General features: G+C 34.9%; 1 protein-coding gene across 1 annotated transcript in view; it reads left to right on the forward strand.

Annotated features, from left to right (window-relative positions):
• Positions 1-20245, forward strand: part of adgrb3 (adhesion G protein-coupled receptor B3) — a 205243-nt gene that overhangs the window by 137180 nt on the left and 47818 nt on the right. Inside the window, exons 11-14 of the mRNA XM_016235403.1 lie at positions 4337-4445; positions 11452-11598; positions 14826-14901; positions 19223-19325. Coding sequence (XP_016090889.1) covers positions 4337-4445; positions 11452-11598; positions 14826-14901; positions 19223-19325 — 435 coding nt within the window. The remainder of the gene's footprint in view (positions 1-4336; positions 4446-11451; positions 11599-14825; positions 14902-19222; positions 19326-20245) is intronic.

The following is a 20245-nucleotide window of genomic DNA, read 5'->3' on the forward strand; positions in this document are numbered from 1 at the left end:
CTTATGCCTTTTAGGTATTTAGTAAACCACAGCTACTGAAAAAGGTGGAGATGGATATAAGCATAGGCTTAAACCAAATCCCGTACCATCGATTTTTCCCCACAAGGAGTCTAAACGCCCCCAGATAGTAAGTGCTGAGAAACTCCTTCAGTGGCCGCGGCATCATGGCAAGCGTCGGCATGATTACATCCTGCATGGATGGCATCTAGCGTTTCTTGTCACTGCTGTTTGTAAGGTTTTTCAGTAGCTGTGGTCTACTAAAAACCTCAAACGCATCAGGGCTAAAGTGGAGAGAACAAAGATGCAGGTCTTTAGGAAGTTTTATTCATCCATAGGCAAATTCCCATTCTTTTCTCCACTTCTTATCGATAGGGAACCAGTGAAGACTTCTTTTGTTGTCCCCCCCCCCCCCCCCATACATAATTTACGTTATTTTACACTGGTCCGGGCCGTCGTTTCACATAGCCAGTAGCGCTTCAAAGGACGAAAAGACACATAATTATGTCAAAATGCACGGTTTTGGCGAGTGACCTCGTAAACACGGTTTTAAATGAGTTATAAAGTCCTAAATGACAGTAAAGAGAAAGATCGGATGTGTGTCAGATTCACATTATATGCATCAGGTTTTAAAGATTCATCGCTGCATTAAAAGTGAAACCTGATGAAGTCTGTCATTTAAGTAAATCACAGAACAAAAGAAAAAGAGAAATCGCTGGACTGCTCTAGTCGCTGATTAACTTTTGTAGCTTGAAGATTAATCTATATAGTTTATGCATATACAATTTATAGTTTATGTGAAGATTGTTTTAAGTTCACTTAAATCAAAAGTTATATTTTTCAGAGCCTACTAAATGTTAAAAATAATGGCTTTCAATTATATTGTAATGTTGAATGGCTATAATTAATGGCTAAAATTGAGGTGAAAATGCATTTAATAGAGACATCAGTGGCAGCATTGGTATCAAAATACTGGCCTTTGTTTATAATAGACTACTTAGTAAAGAGATGCACGTATTTAAAATATACCACCTTCATGTTGTTTCTACATTCATTTGGAGGTTCAGTGTGAAATGATGACAATATTTTAATATGCAATTAATCATGATTAATTACAGAAAAATGTGTGATTAATTAGTTTATTTTTATTTTATTTTTATTGATTGACAGACAGTGGTAATGTTAACCTTAGATGTTGCTGTTGGTAATATTAGTTCATTTTTATATTATATTATAAAAGTCGTATCTATACATTTTACAAATATATATATATATATATATATATATTAGGGATGCACGATATATCGGCCACCATATCGGTATCGGCCGATAAATGCTCATTTTTTCTGTTATCGGTATCGGCCTGATAGGAAAATTTGGCCGATATCTAAGTTATCATCATGTCAGTTAAGTATGTAATGTTAATCACTTTTATAATATACCATAACCAAAAAAAAAAAAAAGGTAATATTATTTTGGTGTGTTTCTGTTAGCAAAATAAGTTGCCTTTGTATTTTGGTGCAAATGTGCTACGTTCATACCTGTTAGCATATACTAGTTTGATGTACTTATGGCTGAAATATATATATATACTGTATAACTGAAGAGTGCAGGAAATATAAATATGGCAGTAGAGAATAACACAATTTACTGTATTTGCATGACACATGCAGCAACATAAGTGCTGGTTTATCTAATGGCCGTCAGCCTCGGCCATTTCCCGCATTGCTGTCTTCCCTGCACATGTCAGCAGCCCAGCGCTGTTGCCATGGAGAGGGATGCTCTCTGCTGTCCCCCAGCAGTCTGACCAAGGGGGGATGGGCTGATCCGCCTGTGTGCCCTCAGCGTCTCTCTCCCCGTCTGCAGCCTGTCTGATTGGCTTGGCCCAAGATCGGCCCCCATGCGAATGCAGAGCCCGACTCCTGCCAGGGGGATTATTAGATATGTGACTCCATCGCCCTGTTTCTGCACCTCACTAAGGGTGCTAATTATGAAATGTCACTCAGTGCTATTTTTCTGCACCCACGTTTTTATTTATTTTTTATTTTTTGTCTTTTGCAGATTGGCTGCAATGTGTTTCTGTGCTTTGTTTGTTATCACGAGGAGAGGGGGTTCAAATGATAATAAGATGAGAGAAATAGGAAGCACAGTGTCATATGGCATGTAAATCCATACTGTAAATCTGCTGGGTAAAAGGATTAAAACAACTTGGCTTGTGAAAGTCTTGATTAAATTACTATAGCATTCAGAGCAGTGTTATTTTATTATTATTTATATTGTATTATAGTGTTTTTTACATTTCTAATTAGCTTTCATTTTTATATTTTCAGTTTCATTTGAAGTTTTAGTAATTGTATGTTTTGTCATTTTTATTAGTTTTTGCTTTTTTAAAATTTATTTTTAATTCCACGTTTAGTAATTTTAGTACTTCAGCTTAAACATTTGATTTCAGTTAGATGCCAAGGCAACATTTCTAATTTTCATATAATATTTATATTTTATTTTACTTTAGCTTCATTTTAATTAATCAAAAATATTTGAATAGTTTTAGTTTGTTTACAACACTGACAAAGATCAATAATACAACAAGGTAACACTACAACCTTGCAGTAAGGTTTCATTTGATAACATTCAACTACATTAGTTAACATGAACAATACTTCTACAGCATTTCTTAATCTGAAATCTGAATAAATAAGCTTTCCATTGATGTATGGTTTGTTAGGATAGGACAATATTTGGCTGAGATTCAACTAATCTGGAATCTGAGGGTGCAGAAAAATAAAATTTGTCCATATTAAGTTCTTAGCAATGCATACTACTAAAATTAAGTTTTGATATATTTACGGTAGGAAATTGTAAAAATATCTTCATGGAACATGATCTTTACTTAATATACTAATGATTTTTGGCATAAAAGAAAAATTGATAATTTTGACCCATACAATGTATTTTTGGCTATTGCTACAAATATACCCCAGCGACTTAAGACTGGTTTTGTGGTTCAGGGTCACATATCAACATTTAGTAATAAATTTTTTTAAATATAAAAAGTTACATTAAAGTATAGTAATTATATAAAATATATGGATAATTTATAATATATGCAAATATATGCATAATGTAATGCATTGTGAGCTAACATGAACATTTTTTACATTTTCTAACAAAGGTTAAATGCTGTAAAATTATCATTGATTATTGTTAGCTCATGTTAAAATCATTAACGAATTATAAAAATGTATTACCCATTTTCCATTGATGCACACTATTCAAAAATAAAATTGAATGACATCATGAATCCATGATCATGAATCCATGAATCCATGAATCCACCATTTCAACCCCTCTCTTCTAACCACTTGATTCCACGTGATGAACAAGCAAATGGCATTTAATAGTTGACTTTAAATGATGATTAATTTAATATTTTATTTTTAAATATCCAGTTAATGAGTCTAAAAAAGTCCTGCTCTTGATAAAAGTTCTTCTAGCCCTTCTGTTCCCATCTAAAGATCTTTCAGAGTGATGGCAGATGTAAATAGCCGAGTTCAGTCACCTGAAGGTCAAGGATTGGATCAGCAGACCGTGATGCTATTGACTGCAAGAGAGCAGGTGCTTTGACAGGCTGAGGCTGTGGAATTCGGGAGGGCGGTGAGCCAGTGCTCCAGCCACAGGCCTGAATTCCTCCACCGCATTTGCTCTGACACTGATGGCTACTCCACTAGAGAGGCTCTGAGCCCTGCACAATCACTCTACTGCATGAGTTTGTCTTTGTGAAGGACTCAGCAGACAGGATGCAGGGCTCTAAAGTATGAGATACAGAGGAAGTGCCCTTTAAAAAGTCTTTATAGTCTCCTTCTAAAAGAGTCAGTCGAAGTGCTTTTACTAGGCTGACTGTTGCTTTGTGTTGTTTTTGTCATGTTCTGTCGTTCTATCATTCTGTCTATCATTGTATCATTCTATCATTTTTATCATCTCGTTCATTCTGTTGTTCCATCGTTTGATTGTTCTATCTATCTGTTGTTCTTTTGTTCTATTGTTCTGTTCTGTTGTTTTATTCGTTTTTGTTTCTTCAAGTTTGTTCTATCATTTGTTCTATCGTTCATACTGTTTGTTTTTTGTCTATCATTCGTTCTACCATTTTATTCATCTTTTAGCTATAACCTTTTAAACTTTCAAAATTGACACCAAAAGTTTTCTTTCGGTTTTTGTAATTAAATATAAATGAATGTCCAATCCATCTAAAATCCCTCAGATTTGCATCTGTGTTTGATATTCATTTGCAAATAGAGTAACATTTCTCTCCTTTTGTCCCGTATGATTCTTTTTTCCCCAGATTTACCCGGGGTCTGTGGAGCTCATGCAGGTCATTGAAGAGTTCATCCACATCGTCGGGCTGGGAATGAAGGACTTCCACAATTCCTACCTGATGACTGGAAATCTGGGTAAGAGAGCCGCAGAAACCAGAAGCCACTCGTCTTGCTGACTCTTCCTGTCAGTTCTGTGTGTCGTCAGTAATTGAGGATAAATGATGCATGGAGGGGGGCAAACAACTGCCAGTCGATAATGTTAATTAAAATCAAGCCCTTTCCACTTAATGTGCTAAATTCTAATGCAAACAGCCTCATCTGATTTCAGCTCGGAAAAGAGGAGACCGTGTTTGGGTTTGGTTATATCTATTGCAGCGTGCTTTGATTTTCATTTTCAAAAACAAAATATTTTGGCCTCTTTCCTGATTGCTTTTTTATTTCAGTTTTTAAAGTAAGGCCGTTAAACATCCATTTTCCTGTAAACCTCCCATGTCACTGAAAGAAATCTAGTGCTAAATGTCGACTCGCACACAAATACTGATTTCCTTTCTAGTCAGTCGAACAAAATCAAAGTTAAATAGCTAAAAAATGCTTTTGCTTTCAGTGATGAAGCACATTTGCTTAGTTCTCTTTATTCGATCGCACAGAACGTTGACCTATAAAATTGCAATCTGCATGAATTGCAGAGCTCAACAAATATGAAATGAATAACTTAGGATGACCTTCCTATCCGTCAGCAGATACATAGAGGAGTCTATAATGTTTGGAATGGTGCTTACACCCAACTACCATTAAAAAGGTAATTCCATTAAAGGGCACCTTTGATATCTTCTTTAATGTTAACTTATTTTATGTGGCTTGCCATAAAACATTGACAGGATTGTGGTGTCATGACGTTATGTACAGTAGAATGACGTATGAAGACATTTAAAGCTGGCTTAGATTCTTGCTTAGTATGGGCAAAAATCTGAAATGAAATTTTCCTCAACTTATACGTTGCATTATCAGATTTTGTATAAAGTTTTTTGGCACTTTCCATGAATATGGAACACATTGGTGTTTCATGACTTTTTAAAAAGCAGTTTAAGTATTACATTTTAATGACCTTGACCTTCTTGGCTGTGTCCAAACAGCTCATTTAATATTAATTTGGAACTTCTGAGATTTTTGAAGGTTGAACACCTTTCATTGGCCATTTTAATAAAATAGTTTTAGGCCCTATTTTGTGTCCCATTAATGGAAGTGTCATTTATATTAATTTACCTGCTGACTGTCACATTTATATAACGAAAACCACAAAACATTTTCGCAGAACAGATGTTTCGAGGTTTTTTCCAGGCAAGAATGAATCTTCATCATGCCAGTTCAGACATGACCACCACATTTCAGTGTGTAAGATAAAATGCATAGCCAGAATATCAACATCATGATGCAGGAACTATAAAAATTTTAATGTCAGCCATTGACAAGGCAAAGTAAACCTGTGATTGAAACTACTTCTTGTAGTCTGAAGGTGAAACTGAGCGATACTGCGTCATACATCTGCTGCTGCAGTTACAGATGCATAGAAATACTTTAGCAAATCACTCAGGCAACCAAGAACATTACTGAAACACATGTCTATTTGAGACATTATGTCTCTGTTGATTTGTAGCCCATGACATTATGTCTCTGTTGATTTGTAGCTTTTTATTATCAAATTACCGGCCATTTAAATTAAATTAATTGTAAACGAACTTCGAAAATACTTTATTCAGAAGTGTTGGAACTGCTTGGGATGGCATTTCGAATTCCACAGGCATTCTTGCTTGAAATTATGACCCAGTAATTTCATTATGCAGCTGCTTGAAATTATGACCCAGTAATTTCATTATGCAGCTTCTATATCTATCTATCTATCTATCTATCTATCTATCTATCTATCTATCTATCTATCTATCTATCTATCTATCTATCTATCTATCTATCTATCTGTCTGTCTGTCTGTCTGTCTGTCTGTCTGTCTGTCTATATACTGTATATATATATATATATACGTCCACCTCAAGGCTCCATTAGTTAAAGATTTATAGGTGATACTGAGACAGAACTTTTTTGTATTAAAAGGTTATGTTGAGGTAAGGTAATGAATTCAGAATCCAAGTTAAACACATCAGTGCTTTTGTAATGGTGTGTGTTTGGAGTAATTAAGGGCCAGATTTACTAAACAAGGCAATTCCATAAATGCGCCGATGGCAATGGAATGTTCTGCGGGTGATCTTCTGACAATGCGTAAATTAAAGAGTGCAGACACAATATCTCATTTCCATAATGACCAACGCAATCTACCAAGAGCAGTGCAAATTAGCGTAAGGATATATTTGGATAATGTCTTCTTCTGGCATTCCAAATAAATTAATATGAGTGGAATAAATTATCTCCCTTCTACCACGCTCTGTTCTCTGCGGTGCTTCCTCGTGCAAAAGTGCAAGTGAAAAAAGGGTTGAGACGTGCTTTTTTTTTGGGGGGGGGGGGGGGATAATGGTGCAAATACCAGTAAATTGACTACTGCAAAACTTAGTAAATCATGTTGCATGATTAATTTAAATATTCTCCTCCCATAAATTTTGTGTCTGAAATGGACATTCCTGAAAATGCATATGCAATAAGATCAGCCTCAAATGTGACTGTGTCCGTGCCTTTTCATTGCTAATTTCTCACTGTATGTCTTTAGTAAATCCTGGCAGTCATTTTTTAACGACAAAAGAGGGTTTACGTTGGCGCAAGCTATTAGTAAGTCTGGCCCTAAGACTTAAAGTTTTTGTGCATTTTTGTGTTTTTGAAAGATGTCTCTATTGCTCACCAAATCTCCATTAATTTATTTCTTTTGAATACAGTTGCATTTATTTTTTCATGCAATAAAACAATTAATATTGTGAAATATTATTACAATTACTAGGCATGCACCGATACTGGTATCAGTATCGGGCCCGATACTGAGCTCCTGTACTCGTACTCATTAAAATGCCCCGATACCAAACACCGATACCACACAACATGTGATAAGTGCCATATTCAGACAAAGAAACACCGACCACAGACAGCAGAATGGCGTTATTAGAGATTAAAGATGTCTAAGAAGTATATGTATGCAATGAATATAAAACATTCAGTATGAATGCCTGTATAGCTGATTTGCACCAGCTGGTAAGCAAATCATGCTGAGTGGATTGAGCGCGCGGCGGCGCAGATGCGCGAGCTTGTCGCAGACATTATCCCTTTCTCACAGACATCACTGGAAAGTTTGTAGTTCGGTCAGATATGTCAAAAAGAAGTAAGTAAAACAATGCACACGTTGCTTAATGGTAGGAGGGAGGGAGAGAGAGAGAGCGCACACTTCTGTTGTGTGATCTTTATTGATGTTCGCTCACTTAGCACGCATGATTAAAACTAAATCGTAAATATAAGACAATTTATAAGGGCATTCACTATAAACATAATTTATTTTCACCCTTAAGCATACAGGACTTTCTAGCGATAGTGAAACTAACAGCCTGTGTGAAATGCGCTAGGCTGTACTGTTCTTGTCCCTCTCATTCTGCACCAGTGTGCAAATACGTGTTTTGCTTGCTTCATGAATGTTTCTGCATTATATGAGTGGCTTTGGAAAATAAATCGCTGCACGTTTCAGATGAAAAACACGTGACTTCTATTTATGAAAACATCACAGTTAGGAGATTTATAACGAGTGGTTCCCTGCATTTTTACAGCAAATCGCATGATTACAGTACTAAGAGGCTGCAATGGAGCAGCTCTAATGCTATTTAATTAAATATGATGTAGGCTACCATGGAGAGAGAAAAAAATGAACAGTGAAAGTAATAAAAACTTGTAAAATACATTTTAATGGGCATAATTAAGTGTGAAAATAACAGACAGATATACAGTCAAACCAAAAATGATTCAGAGACCAGATTAAATTTTTTATATTTTTTTTAATAGTGGGTGCAGGACACTATGGTTCATTTATGTAAAGTGAGGATAGCAAAATAAGCTAAACTGTGATATATTATACCCAAAAATTCTTCATACAGTGGACTACCAGTAAAATTGATACAAATTTGGGACCAAAAATTATTCAGACCGAGTCTGAAGTTCAGGTTTGCATGAAACTGGTTGACAGCATGCCCAGGAGACTACAGGCTGTCATTAAGGCTAAGGGTCACCCGACAAAGTATTGATAGTTGTGTAAATATTGACAGCTGTAGGAATAATTTTTGGTTTATTGTAATCCATTACATACCTTTCTATCAAAGTTATCTGACATTATCAAGCTGAATTTGTTCTGACACAGGTTAGAGTTCTTGTCATATTTTATTATCATTTTCTAAACTATAACGAATAAACTGTGATAATGTGAGAAATGTTGAAGGTGTCTGAATACATTTTGGTTTGACTCTATCTATTTGATAAATGAAATAAACCAACTAACATTATACATACTCTTTTGGCTTCTGTACCCAATATTTAAAAAATTTACAAATGCAATGAAAATATTGGTATCGGTACTCGGTATCGGCAAGTACCAAAAAGAAAAGTATCGGTATCAGGCGAGTACTGGAAAAAGTGGTATCGGTGCATCCCTAACAATTACAATTTTATAATGCTGTTTTTGATTCATTCAATTATAGGCTAAATGACAAAAATAAAAAATAAATCCGGTAACACTTTTGAATAGGGACTAATTCTCACTATTAACTAGTTGCTTGTTAGCATGTCTATTATTAACATATTGGTTGTTTATTGGTAGTTATAAAGCACATATTATGCATGACCATATTATACATCCCTATACCCAATACCTAAACTTAACTTCCTTATTAACTATTAATATAAGCAGCAAATTAGTAGTATATTGAGGCAAAAGTCATAGTTCATAGTTTGTTAATAGCAAGAATTAGACCTTAAAATAAAGTGACCATAAATTTAGAAAATTTTCAATTTCTTTCAGCTTTTTCAATTTCCTTATCAGTGAAATTAAACAACCATCATAGCCAGAGTATGCTCTCTTTGATTAAAAGAACGAAGCGGTACTGCCTGTACTAGCCAAGTGAAAATCATCTGTCATAGTAAGATATTGCAGCGTCATTTCTAGCCAAATTTATAGCTCATTTTTGACACCACAATAAATACCTTCTGTCAACGCGACACACTGTTGCGTCCGCTTTTAGCCAAATAACCTTGATTGCAGAGGCTCCCTTTTCCGCGGCATGTCTGCTCATAGAATAAACAATGACTTTGTCTTACTTGCAGCTCTTTAAAGCTAAAATTTGATTTTTTTCAAATGTGTTTAATGGACATTGATTTGTGTGCATTGATTGCTCAGATGAGTTGAGAGACCCTGTCGTCTACTCCAATAAATAGTCTAACCTTCACATTTAGCCGAGATTGCACCGAAATTTTTGACGTGCCAGAAATGGCCTGTTAGTCCTCAGTAGGATCCAGTCATTAAGCTCATTAGTTACAGGTGGGCGCAGGTGCCGATGCCTCCTGGCTGGGTTCCCTGAGGACCGTTACCCACAGCGGCGTTTCAGCAAACAGCTCTGAGCACATCCCAACTGAAGAGATCTCACACACAGAGCGAAACACACTGAATAAATCACTGTAGCATGAGATGATTAGAACCTGTGTAAGAGAAGCCCTTCAATCCACAACACTGTTCTTCCACTTTTTTGATGTGCGTATACTCTTCTGCTTTTTTTTTATTGATTGTTCATTTTGCTTTTGGTTATTTTAGACTGTGTTTGGAATGCAGTACTACTGTATTTCTGAAATTGGATATTAGTTTACAACAATATAGGTTTCAAACAGAATTTTCAGAATTCATGTTAATACTTTGCATTTCATTTTACTCCTCTTCAAACCAATGTGGCTGCTTGAGCTCAATCTGACTTGTAAAATTATGAATTTATGAACACATTTAAGGTCTTATAATTAGGGATGCACAATATTAAAATTGCGGATGATGCATCAGACAGGAATTATTTTTCATGATATAGTAGATAACCAATAAATTATACTATTTTGTTTGTATTTATTATAAAATACATTAACAATTAAATTCAGTCATTTTAAGTGATCCAAATTAATTTCACAATACTATAATGCACAGTATTTGATAGTGTTATTGAATTACTAGTGTTTTTTAAAGATTAACTGTAGCATAAACATTTTAAAAAATGGGCGTAGAAACAATTTGCACTCACACAAAGAGATGACAAATAACATGTTGAATTAAACATGATTTTTTTTTTTATCGTATTTACAATTACAGTTTTTACAGTATATATGATTAACATTAGATTCCTTCTGTGAGTAGAGAAGCCTGGATGGAGTTAAAGATCACTTAAGGGCCTGTGATCTCATACTGTTGTAGAGCTTAACGTGTGAGCTGCTTCACCCACAGCTTCTTCAGTTCTACCCTGTGTGCTCCTGTGACTAATGCCCTCCTCCAGCTCCCCTCACACAGCAGCTGGCAGCACTGCCACTCTCCTCCTCCTCATACACACACACACACATGCACACACACACACACACACGTGCGCAAACAAACACAAGAACCCTGTGCCCACTGTAGGATGGTCCTCACCTACACACATTGTCAATATAAATAGAAAAATCCTGGAATTTTAATTGAGTTTGCAAACATGATGTAAAATTGTAATTTGATTTGGAAATTGAGGAGTACAGTTAAAATTGAATGATTTTCAAAGATATTCATTTAACTGTAGTTTTTTAAAATGCAAACTGTAGAAATGTGCATTTATTTTCCAATATGTTTCTTATTAGATACATTTCAGATTATGGACCATTGTAAAGAACACTCAAGTACTCCAATTTTTTCTGTAATGTATCTTCCAAATGACACCAAACAATATTAAGTTCTGAAAACGAAAATGACATTGTGGTGTTTTGTACTTGGAAAAAAAGTCTAATTAGTTGATAAAAATGTATTCTACATATTATGGAATAAATAATAGTCACAATTATTGATGTAATTATGTATGCTTTGTCACAAACCTTGTGTTAGACTTTCCTGTCTTGAAAGTGGATGGGGAATAAACTGTCACTTTTCTGGCTTTTTCTTGTACTTTTTTTTTAGTTGCGAGTATACAGAGGTTGCCTGCGGTATCTGTGATGACAGACATTAGCTTTCCCATGAAGGGACGGAAAGGGATGGTGGACTGGGCCAGAAATTCTGAGGACAAAGTTGTCATTCCCAAAGGAATCTTTGTGCCCCAGACAGCAGGTAATGTACATGATGCCACACTGTGGAAGTTGATGATACTGTACATCTTATGTCTAGTACAATAAGGCTACATTAAATAGATTGTAAAAGCCTGTTTTCATTCAGCACCATTTACATTCAACAAAGCAGGCCATCAGCGTGAGAATCAAACTGTCAGTGTATTGCAATAGACAATCTTTTTCAGAAACAATGCTTTAAGTTATCATAATTAACGCAACACACTGCATGTTTTAGTCAGAGCTATGTGAAACACCATAATGCCTCCTGACACGAGACATTTTTTCTTTCCGCTATGGAAATGACGTCGGTGCGTTTAAGGAATACCGCAATAAGTTTGTCACACCATGTTAACATTTTGTTTTGTTGTAACTAGTATTGAATCTTAGAATCTTGAATTCCCTTTTGTTCAAGGAATGCAGGATAAAATAGTAGTTGCTAGACCTGTCTTTTTAGCAGAGTAGTGCATAAATTGATGTTACATTTATAAATTTTTTTAACTTTTGCATTTTGAAAAAGGATTGTTTTTTTCTTCGTCTTTTCATTTGTGTTCATTTGAAAAAGTGCAAGGTAGAATTTCACACTAGATTTTAACATTTATTTATTTACTTATTTTTTTAATTTATTATTATAATTTTTTTACATTTGGCAGACGCTTCTATCCAAAGCAGCTTACATTACATTCATGGTTTACACTTTATCAGTTCATGCATTCCTTGGGAATCAAACCCATGATCTTGGCATTTCTAGCACCATAAGCTACAGGAATATTTTTTAATGCTTTTGAAAAAGTCTAGTAGTAACAGACAGACAGTAAAGTAGAAGAATACTTTTTTATTACTGTTTTTTTTAATTGGTCAACTGTAGCATATTTTGTGCATATTGACCAAAAGTATACATAGTTTTGGCAGTATTATTTCTTTTATTCTCTTTACCTCTTTACTACATACACTCTTTTTTTTTTTTTTGTCTCACAAAAAAAAAAATACTAAAATCTACATTAAATAGAACTTGCTTAATGAGTAGCCATTTAATAAGCAAGTGATATACAGTACAGCAGGGCAATGTAAAATTTTACATTTGGGGTTTTGATCACCCTATTGGGACTTATTTTGTAGTAATGACTTACTGTACTTTCCCTACTTATTTATTAATTTCTCAGGCCATGAAAACCCTTTGTTGCTTTGACTTTGTACATTTAAAGTTTACAGAAGGCACTATAAAATTATGGCATTTTTGGTTATTTCAGATCATCTGTAGGATATTAAAAGTTTTGTATTCGCTACCATATGATTGTGTTAAAATTTCAAAGCGGTATCACGGTGTGACCGTTTAATGGGATAGCTTTAAGATTACAAGATTATATGTCAACCGCTCGCCATTTGCCTGTTTTAGAGGAGACTGCACTTGGTGGACCACATCAATTCAGATGACACAGCACTCACTGTATCCTCTCAAACAATGATAGTAAAGAGAGCTAAGCACCAGCGCACCAGACTATTTACTTAATTAGGGTGATCAGTCTTATCTGAAGTGTATCAGAGGGAAGTAATGAATGATTGATTTAATACATAACTCACTCCAGCTCGCCTTGAGCTTGACTAGAGGGCTGTACAGAGCTGTTTGAACCAGGATTAGCCTTCCTGTCAGCAGAGAAGACCTTTGCCTTCTAGTTATCAATAACCTTGCTAGTATAGCCTGATCTACCACTTTATTCATTATTGGCAGGACATTTATAATGAATTAGCTGTCAGAAATATTGTTTGGCAAGAGACCTGATATTTAATGAGTATTTTGCAGGTATAGAGGTTAATTAATTCCTGTGGCTTTGAAAATAGAAATCTTGTTAAAGGGGTCATATGATGTTGCTAAAAATAACATTATTTTGTGTATTTGGTGTAATGAAATGTGTTTATGCGGTTTAAGGTTAAAAAAACACATTATTTTCCACATACTGTACATTATTGTTTCTCCTCTATGCCCCGCCTTTCTGAAACGCGTCGATTTTTACAAAACTCATTGGTCTGAAAAGCAAGGTGTGCTCTGATTGGCCAGCTATCCAGTGCGTTATGATTGGCCGAATACCTCAAGCGTGTGACGGAAATGTTACGCCCCTTACCATACTGTGATGATGCCCTGTCAGGCCGGAGCGATGATTCAAAAACATGAAAACCCATTATAAACGAGGCATTCGTTGCATCCAGTGGGGACATAATTACGGATTAAAATGACTTATACGGTCTTTTTATGCGTTGCGTTGCATCGTGCCGCGTAAACATAAAACCATTTCTGCATTTGTGATCGGAGAAATGACAAACAACAAACCCTACTCTACACTGCCCAAAACACTCGCTTTAAATATAAAAAATATCAAATATAATAACTCTTTAAATATAAAAAACGTACTTACAATCTGTGAGTCAGAACAGCCGGCATCGTAGTCTACTCTCCCAGGATCAGGAAACAGTCCTCCATAAAATGTGCTGCACACATCTGAATATTTGGGTTGAAGTGTTCTGGAACAGTGCTGTAAATACAACTTAACCACTGATTTCTAGTCGTGTCCATTTTTGGAAGGCCAAACAAAGTATGTTTGCTTTCACAACGAAACACAGCGTCACACATGGCGGCCGTATTTATCACGGTTGTTGTATTTCCTCAGCATTCAGCACGGATCAGCTCTAGGCATGACGAAGCAGATAGCGTCCTCTTTTGGAAGGCCAAACAAAGTAGTTTCGCTTTCACAACGAAACACACAGCGTCTCCACAACATGGCGGCAGCAACAACAATACTACAGCGAGAATAAAAGTTACTCCTTTTTTCTTTGCGTGAACATTTGGGCGGTGTTATGCACATCTTCCCACATCGTGACGTAGACATGTGGGGGTGTGCTAGAACGAGTCGTTTTAGGTAGGTGTGGCTTACTCTTAACTTTTATAAAGAATATCTCTTTGGATTTGAGACTTTAGTCTTTGCAACTTTACAGATCTTCTTTATGTACCAAGAGCTTGTAACACTCCAAAGAGAAAGGAAAAATAGAAATCGCATCATATGACCCCTTTAAATTTCTTTGGATTAAAAGATCCCCACATGGAAGTGGGGAGGTATGAAGAGAGAATTTCTACTGTCTACCTATGAAAAATATTTGCACTCTTTGTATGGAGATGCTATTTGATATGATTAGATAATGTGATGATCGTATCATCTAACCTAGACTGTTTTCCGGCAGATATGGATGGATCTCCTGTATTCATTCTTGGAACGGTTCTCTACAAGACTCTTGGCCTTATGCTGCCTGCTCCTCGGTAAGACTCTGTTCATCTCCGGTCATTTAGATGAAATATTACAAAGATATAATGAGGATACTATAGAGGAGAGATTCCCAACAAAGGATACATGTACCCTAGGGACTAATCAAGAAGGTTCCTACTTGGAAATATTTAGATTTATTAAACCTGTAAAATAGAAAACAAATTTAATGATACACAAATAATGTGTATAATGTGTGGAGGTTTTATAAATTTATGAAACCCATAGCAGTATTTTGACATTTTGAAATTATATGATTATTAAAATATATTTAAAAAATACTTTTTAATATATTTTCAAGTCTGAAAATTGCCCGTGCAGTAAAAGTGATGGTTTAAATTTGGTTGTTATCAAACACATTTCTAAAACCTAATGAATTTATAAGATTTTTTAATGAATTGGTTGCAACCAAATATTCAAGACTGATGTGGATTAAAATGTTAAAAAAACAAACAGAAAAAAAAAATCAATAATTGCAACTTCCAACCTGATTTGGGGTTATTTGTCCTTTTTATGGTTTTATGTATTCATGTGATATATATCCATCATGACGTGATTGCAGCATTATTACAGACTTTTGGTTCACATGTCACTGTTTATTATGGGATTAATAAGGAAGTTGTCCTTGTATGAAACTAAATTATGTGACTAATGTGTTAAATACTGTACATACACAAAAACACAACAATTTGTTTTTAAAGGGAGCTATTTTTCCTAAGATTCCTTGTGATTTTCCTCTAGTCTTAAAAACAGAAGCTGATACAACAAACTACGGTGTTTTCACTCCCAACCTGTAAGTCAGAATGAAAATTCTTGGTTATTCTCAGAGTCCGTCTTGAAGCTCGGGATCAAAACCTCCTGTTCCATTTTAGGACTTCCACTCAAACCTCCGGAGACACACGGGACAGAACAGACCTTTCCTGGTGTGGCTCTGAGCTGTCAGTCAAATCTCAGCAAACCTGAGTATGATTCCTCCACGGAATTCCCACTGACAGGGAGAGAGTACATGGAAGAACAGAGAAAAAGGGCGGTCCTCTGTTCTTGAGCTCTGTTGGATTCACTGAAGCCAGTAGGGAGATGGAAATCAGTACAAACAGTGGAAGATAACAGAAGAGAAGTGTTACAAAGAAACAAGCAAACAAAAACAATGCAACATAGCAGAGGGATTTGTAAAGACAGATCATGTTGTTGAACATTTAATCACAAGACAAAATACTCTGTTGATCATATACTACAAGAATCATGCATGAACAGTTATAAAGTATGGATCTGTGTTTTTAGTGTGAATAGTTACAATAAATGTGTTTTTTGGGGAAAACATATATATTATATTATATTATATTATATTATATTATATTATATTATATTATATTATATTATATTATATATAATTATATTATATTATATTATATTATATTATATTATATTATATTATATTATATTATATTATATTATATTATATTATATTATATTATATTATATTATATATAGTTATATTAAGATATTTTATCCCTACATGGAAGTGTATTTATTTTATTTTTCTCCTTCATATAATGAAAGTAAATGGTGACTATGGCTTTTTTACACTAAGAAAAAAAATTGTGTAGAAAAAAATTTCACTCAGAAATTTCTAGTGAATTTATATACATTTATAAAACATATTCCAGTAATCGTCCAATAATCTGTTTTATTTACTACTTCAGTTGTAAAATTTAAAGTGTACATTTTCAATTAGTTTACATTTCAGTCAGTTCTATAGCTCCAGTAGACTCGAAATATAGTGTTGTGTGCAAATATAGTCATATGGACCACTTTAATAATACTTTTATGGTGCTTTTGATATTTTTGGAGCTTCACAGCCCCTGGTCACCATTTACTTTCATTATATGGTAAAAAATTGAACATTTTGTTAAAAAATCTTGGTAACACTTTAGATTAGGGAAGAGTTTTCCCTCAATAAACTCCTAATTTGCTGCTTGTTAATAGTTAGTAAGTTAGTTGTTAAGTTTAGGTATTGGGTCGGGTTAAGGGATCTAGAATACTGTCATTCAGAATAAGTAATATGCATGCTAATAAGCTACTAGTTAATAGTGAGAACTGGTCCTTAAAATAAAGTGTTACCAAAATCATCTTTTGTGTTCCAGAGGGGCATTGCTTGACACTTTTTACTGGGGGACAAGCCCCAGTAAAATACCACTGTACCCCAGTAAAGTACTACTGATAAATTCTTCTGTGTCATTGAAACTGACGTATACCAACCTGAGAATCATTTTCTCTGATGATATTTCAGCCACATTGTGTGTGTGTGTGTGTGTGCGCGCGTTTTTGTGGCAAATGGGGACATAAATTTGTATAATGACAAAGGTATGACATAGGTATTACAAGGAGAAGGTGACTTTTCAGGACATTACCCCATGTCCCCACTTTTCAAAACGCTTATAAATCACACAGAATGAAGTGTATTGAAAATCTGAAATAGCACAAAGTCTCCTGTAAGGGGTAGGTTTAGGGGTAGGGTTGGTGTAGGGCAGTAGAATATACGGTCTGTACAGTATAAAAACCATTACGCCTATGGGATGTCCCCACTTTTCACAAAAACAAACCTGTGTGTGTGTGTGTGTGTGTGTGTGTGTGAGAGAGAGAGAGTGTGAGAGTGTGTGTGGGTGTGTGTTTTTCATTTTTTTCAGCTTTTTAGAATCAGATCTAGCAGATTTGAATCACTCTTTTGATCTAATTACTCAAACAGCTTTGTAAAAAGAATTGTTCACGATTCAGTTTGATTCATTCGGACAGTTTACTCTGAATCACACTGAATCGTTTGCATTGATTTCTCACACTGCAATAATAACAAGATACTATTATAAGACAGAAAACTAAAAGAGCACTGGATGAGGCGAATATTTACCTACAATCCATTGTAGGAAACAAAACTTGCAGATGTCTTCTATGCTTTTTCAACAACAAAGCAGCTCTTTTTTTGCACACGCAGCTTGTGAACAGCTTGTATTTAGACTGTATTTATACCCAAAACATTATTAAAAGGAGAGTATCAAAATATGGGCTCACTTTTTTTGATGGTGAGCATATGCCCCAGTACTGATGAAAGGCTAGAAACGTCCCTGATGTTCCATGATGGAGTACATAAGAACAGAATTTTAATTTTGGATGAACTTCCCCTTTAAGAGTCTTGTGTTATTTCATGCCTTTCAGGCATTGTGGACATTCATGACAACATACAGCACCACTTCTGCTTGACTAAATCAAACCAAGAGTCTAGTTAACCATGCACAGATAATGTCTTTGATCCAATCTATACATTCATTTCGAAAGGATACATTTTTGCCTTTAGGACGATCTGCTTATAGACAAAGACAAATTTATTTTCCATGGCTTAGTCCACTCAATACATATGTGTCCTGAATACCATAATCAAAAATGAAGATTGACAGACTGTAAAATAATGTCAGTAAAAAAAATAAAAGATCTGTTTCAGATGTGGCATCTTTGTCGTTACTTTTAGAAATTCATTTCTCACTGTGAACTCTTATGATGCTATTTGTTGGCCATCCATTTTCCGTCTTTGCTTCTTTTTAAATGGACCATGAAATCATGCCCTAAACAGTTCAAGTTGACAAATGTTATACAAGGAATATTGGTTTAGTTAGAGGAGGAAGTATGCAAGGAGAGAGATATTTTGAGTGTACTTGAACTTAATATCAAAATGATTTTGCACCCTTGTTGCATTAGATAAGATCACTTGAACATGTTTAACATTTATTCATAGCCAACAGATATTGTTTTTGGTCATAAAATTAAAAAGTATTAAAGTGCTTGAAGTAACTTTTTTAAGTGTATAGTGATGACAAATTGACTGCTTTTTATCTCTATGTGATTGTTTCACCCAGAGGCGATCATTTTGAGTTAATCAGAAACTAAACACATTTCAGTTTGTTGTGTTTAATATACTGTAACTTTGTCCCTCTTTACAGTTGGATCTTGAATAATATTCATTTGTTTATTTATTTTTTATTTCACACTCTAAAATCCAAGTGGTCAAGCATATCATAATTTCTGGTCTCTGCTAGCAGAAAGTATCTAATTTGAAGTGAAATACCAAAAATCACGACCTCACAGTAAGTCCAGCCTGGAAAGACAAAGTTCTGTGCTAAATGAGCCATTTCCAATAAAATGTGCAGAATGGGGAGTTTAAACCAAAATCAATGCTGATGATTATGGAAGTACTGAAAATGAATGAAATTAGCAATTCTTCGTTCAAGCGTAAACTGACTGTTGTGTGTGATTTGATTTAACCCACAGGAATAACACTGCTGTGAACTCAAAAGTGATTGCTGTGACTGTCCAACCAGAACCCAGGGTTACAGAAGCCCAGCTGGAGATTGAGTTAGCTCATCTAGCTAATGTAAGCAGTAGTCAGATCTCAACACGCTTCACCAAAACAATCCAGAGAGGCTAATTAATGCTGACATGGAAGTCACATATATTTTAAAACTTCCTAGTTTTGGACTCTTTTACTGTTTTATTGGTCTGTTGGTTTGAAGGGGCATGTGAATATGACATTTATTTTAAACGAGGGAAGGAATCTACAGCCTTTATATCACAGAAATCCTCCATTTATGGATGTCATTAAAATCCTTTAAATAGATCAGGTGGAGAATGACGATAAGAGATAACAATCCCCTTCTGCGTCTTATGTGGATTTTTTTTTCAATATATATATATATTTTTTTAAGTGTAAAAAATAATTTAAAGCTTTTTGTCTGTCTAAAAGTTCTCTTTTAACATCGATTCATGTCACAATAATCAATTATTTGCATCATAACCAATCAATCTATAGAAAGCAGCAATTATAAACACTACAACAGCATATAAATAATGCTGATTTCCAAAATAATATGTTGGTTCTGCAGCGTATGATACTGCAACATTAATCAAACTGATACAAATCCTCCCTTGTAATAGTGTAATTGATTGTGTAATTCATTGCTGCAATGAAACATATGGCCTTTTGAAGAGAAACTAGAAGAATCTGAGTGGATCTGAGCTGAAAATGGAAGGAAATGTGTTCTGTTCCTCTTTGAATCACTACAGCCAATCAAAGGGAGCTCTACAATGCCTCTGTCATTTGTTTCAGGCTCATTAATCAACAGACAAATAGCAGTAATTAGTCCAATAATTAATTTGCCATCACCAGTTATTTCTCTCCTCGTTGTGTCATCAAGATATGGCCCAGATGATTACCACTCTTTTCTCCACAAGGCTTTTCCCCCTTTCTTGTTTATCTTTTTAAATAACGTAACTTGTGTTTTGCAATATCGGCTA

Source organism: Sinocyclocheilus grahami, unplaced genomic scaffold (assembly GCF_001515645.1).
Source record: "Sinocyclocheilus grahami isolate Dianchi unplaced genomic scaffold, SAMN03320097.WGS_v1.1 scaffold466.1, whole genome shotgun sequence".
Taxonomy (NCBI): Eukaryota; Metazoa; Chordata; class Actinopteri; order Cypriniformes; family Cyprinidae; genus Sinocyclocheilus; species Sinocyclocheilus grahami.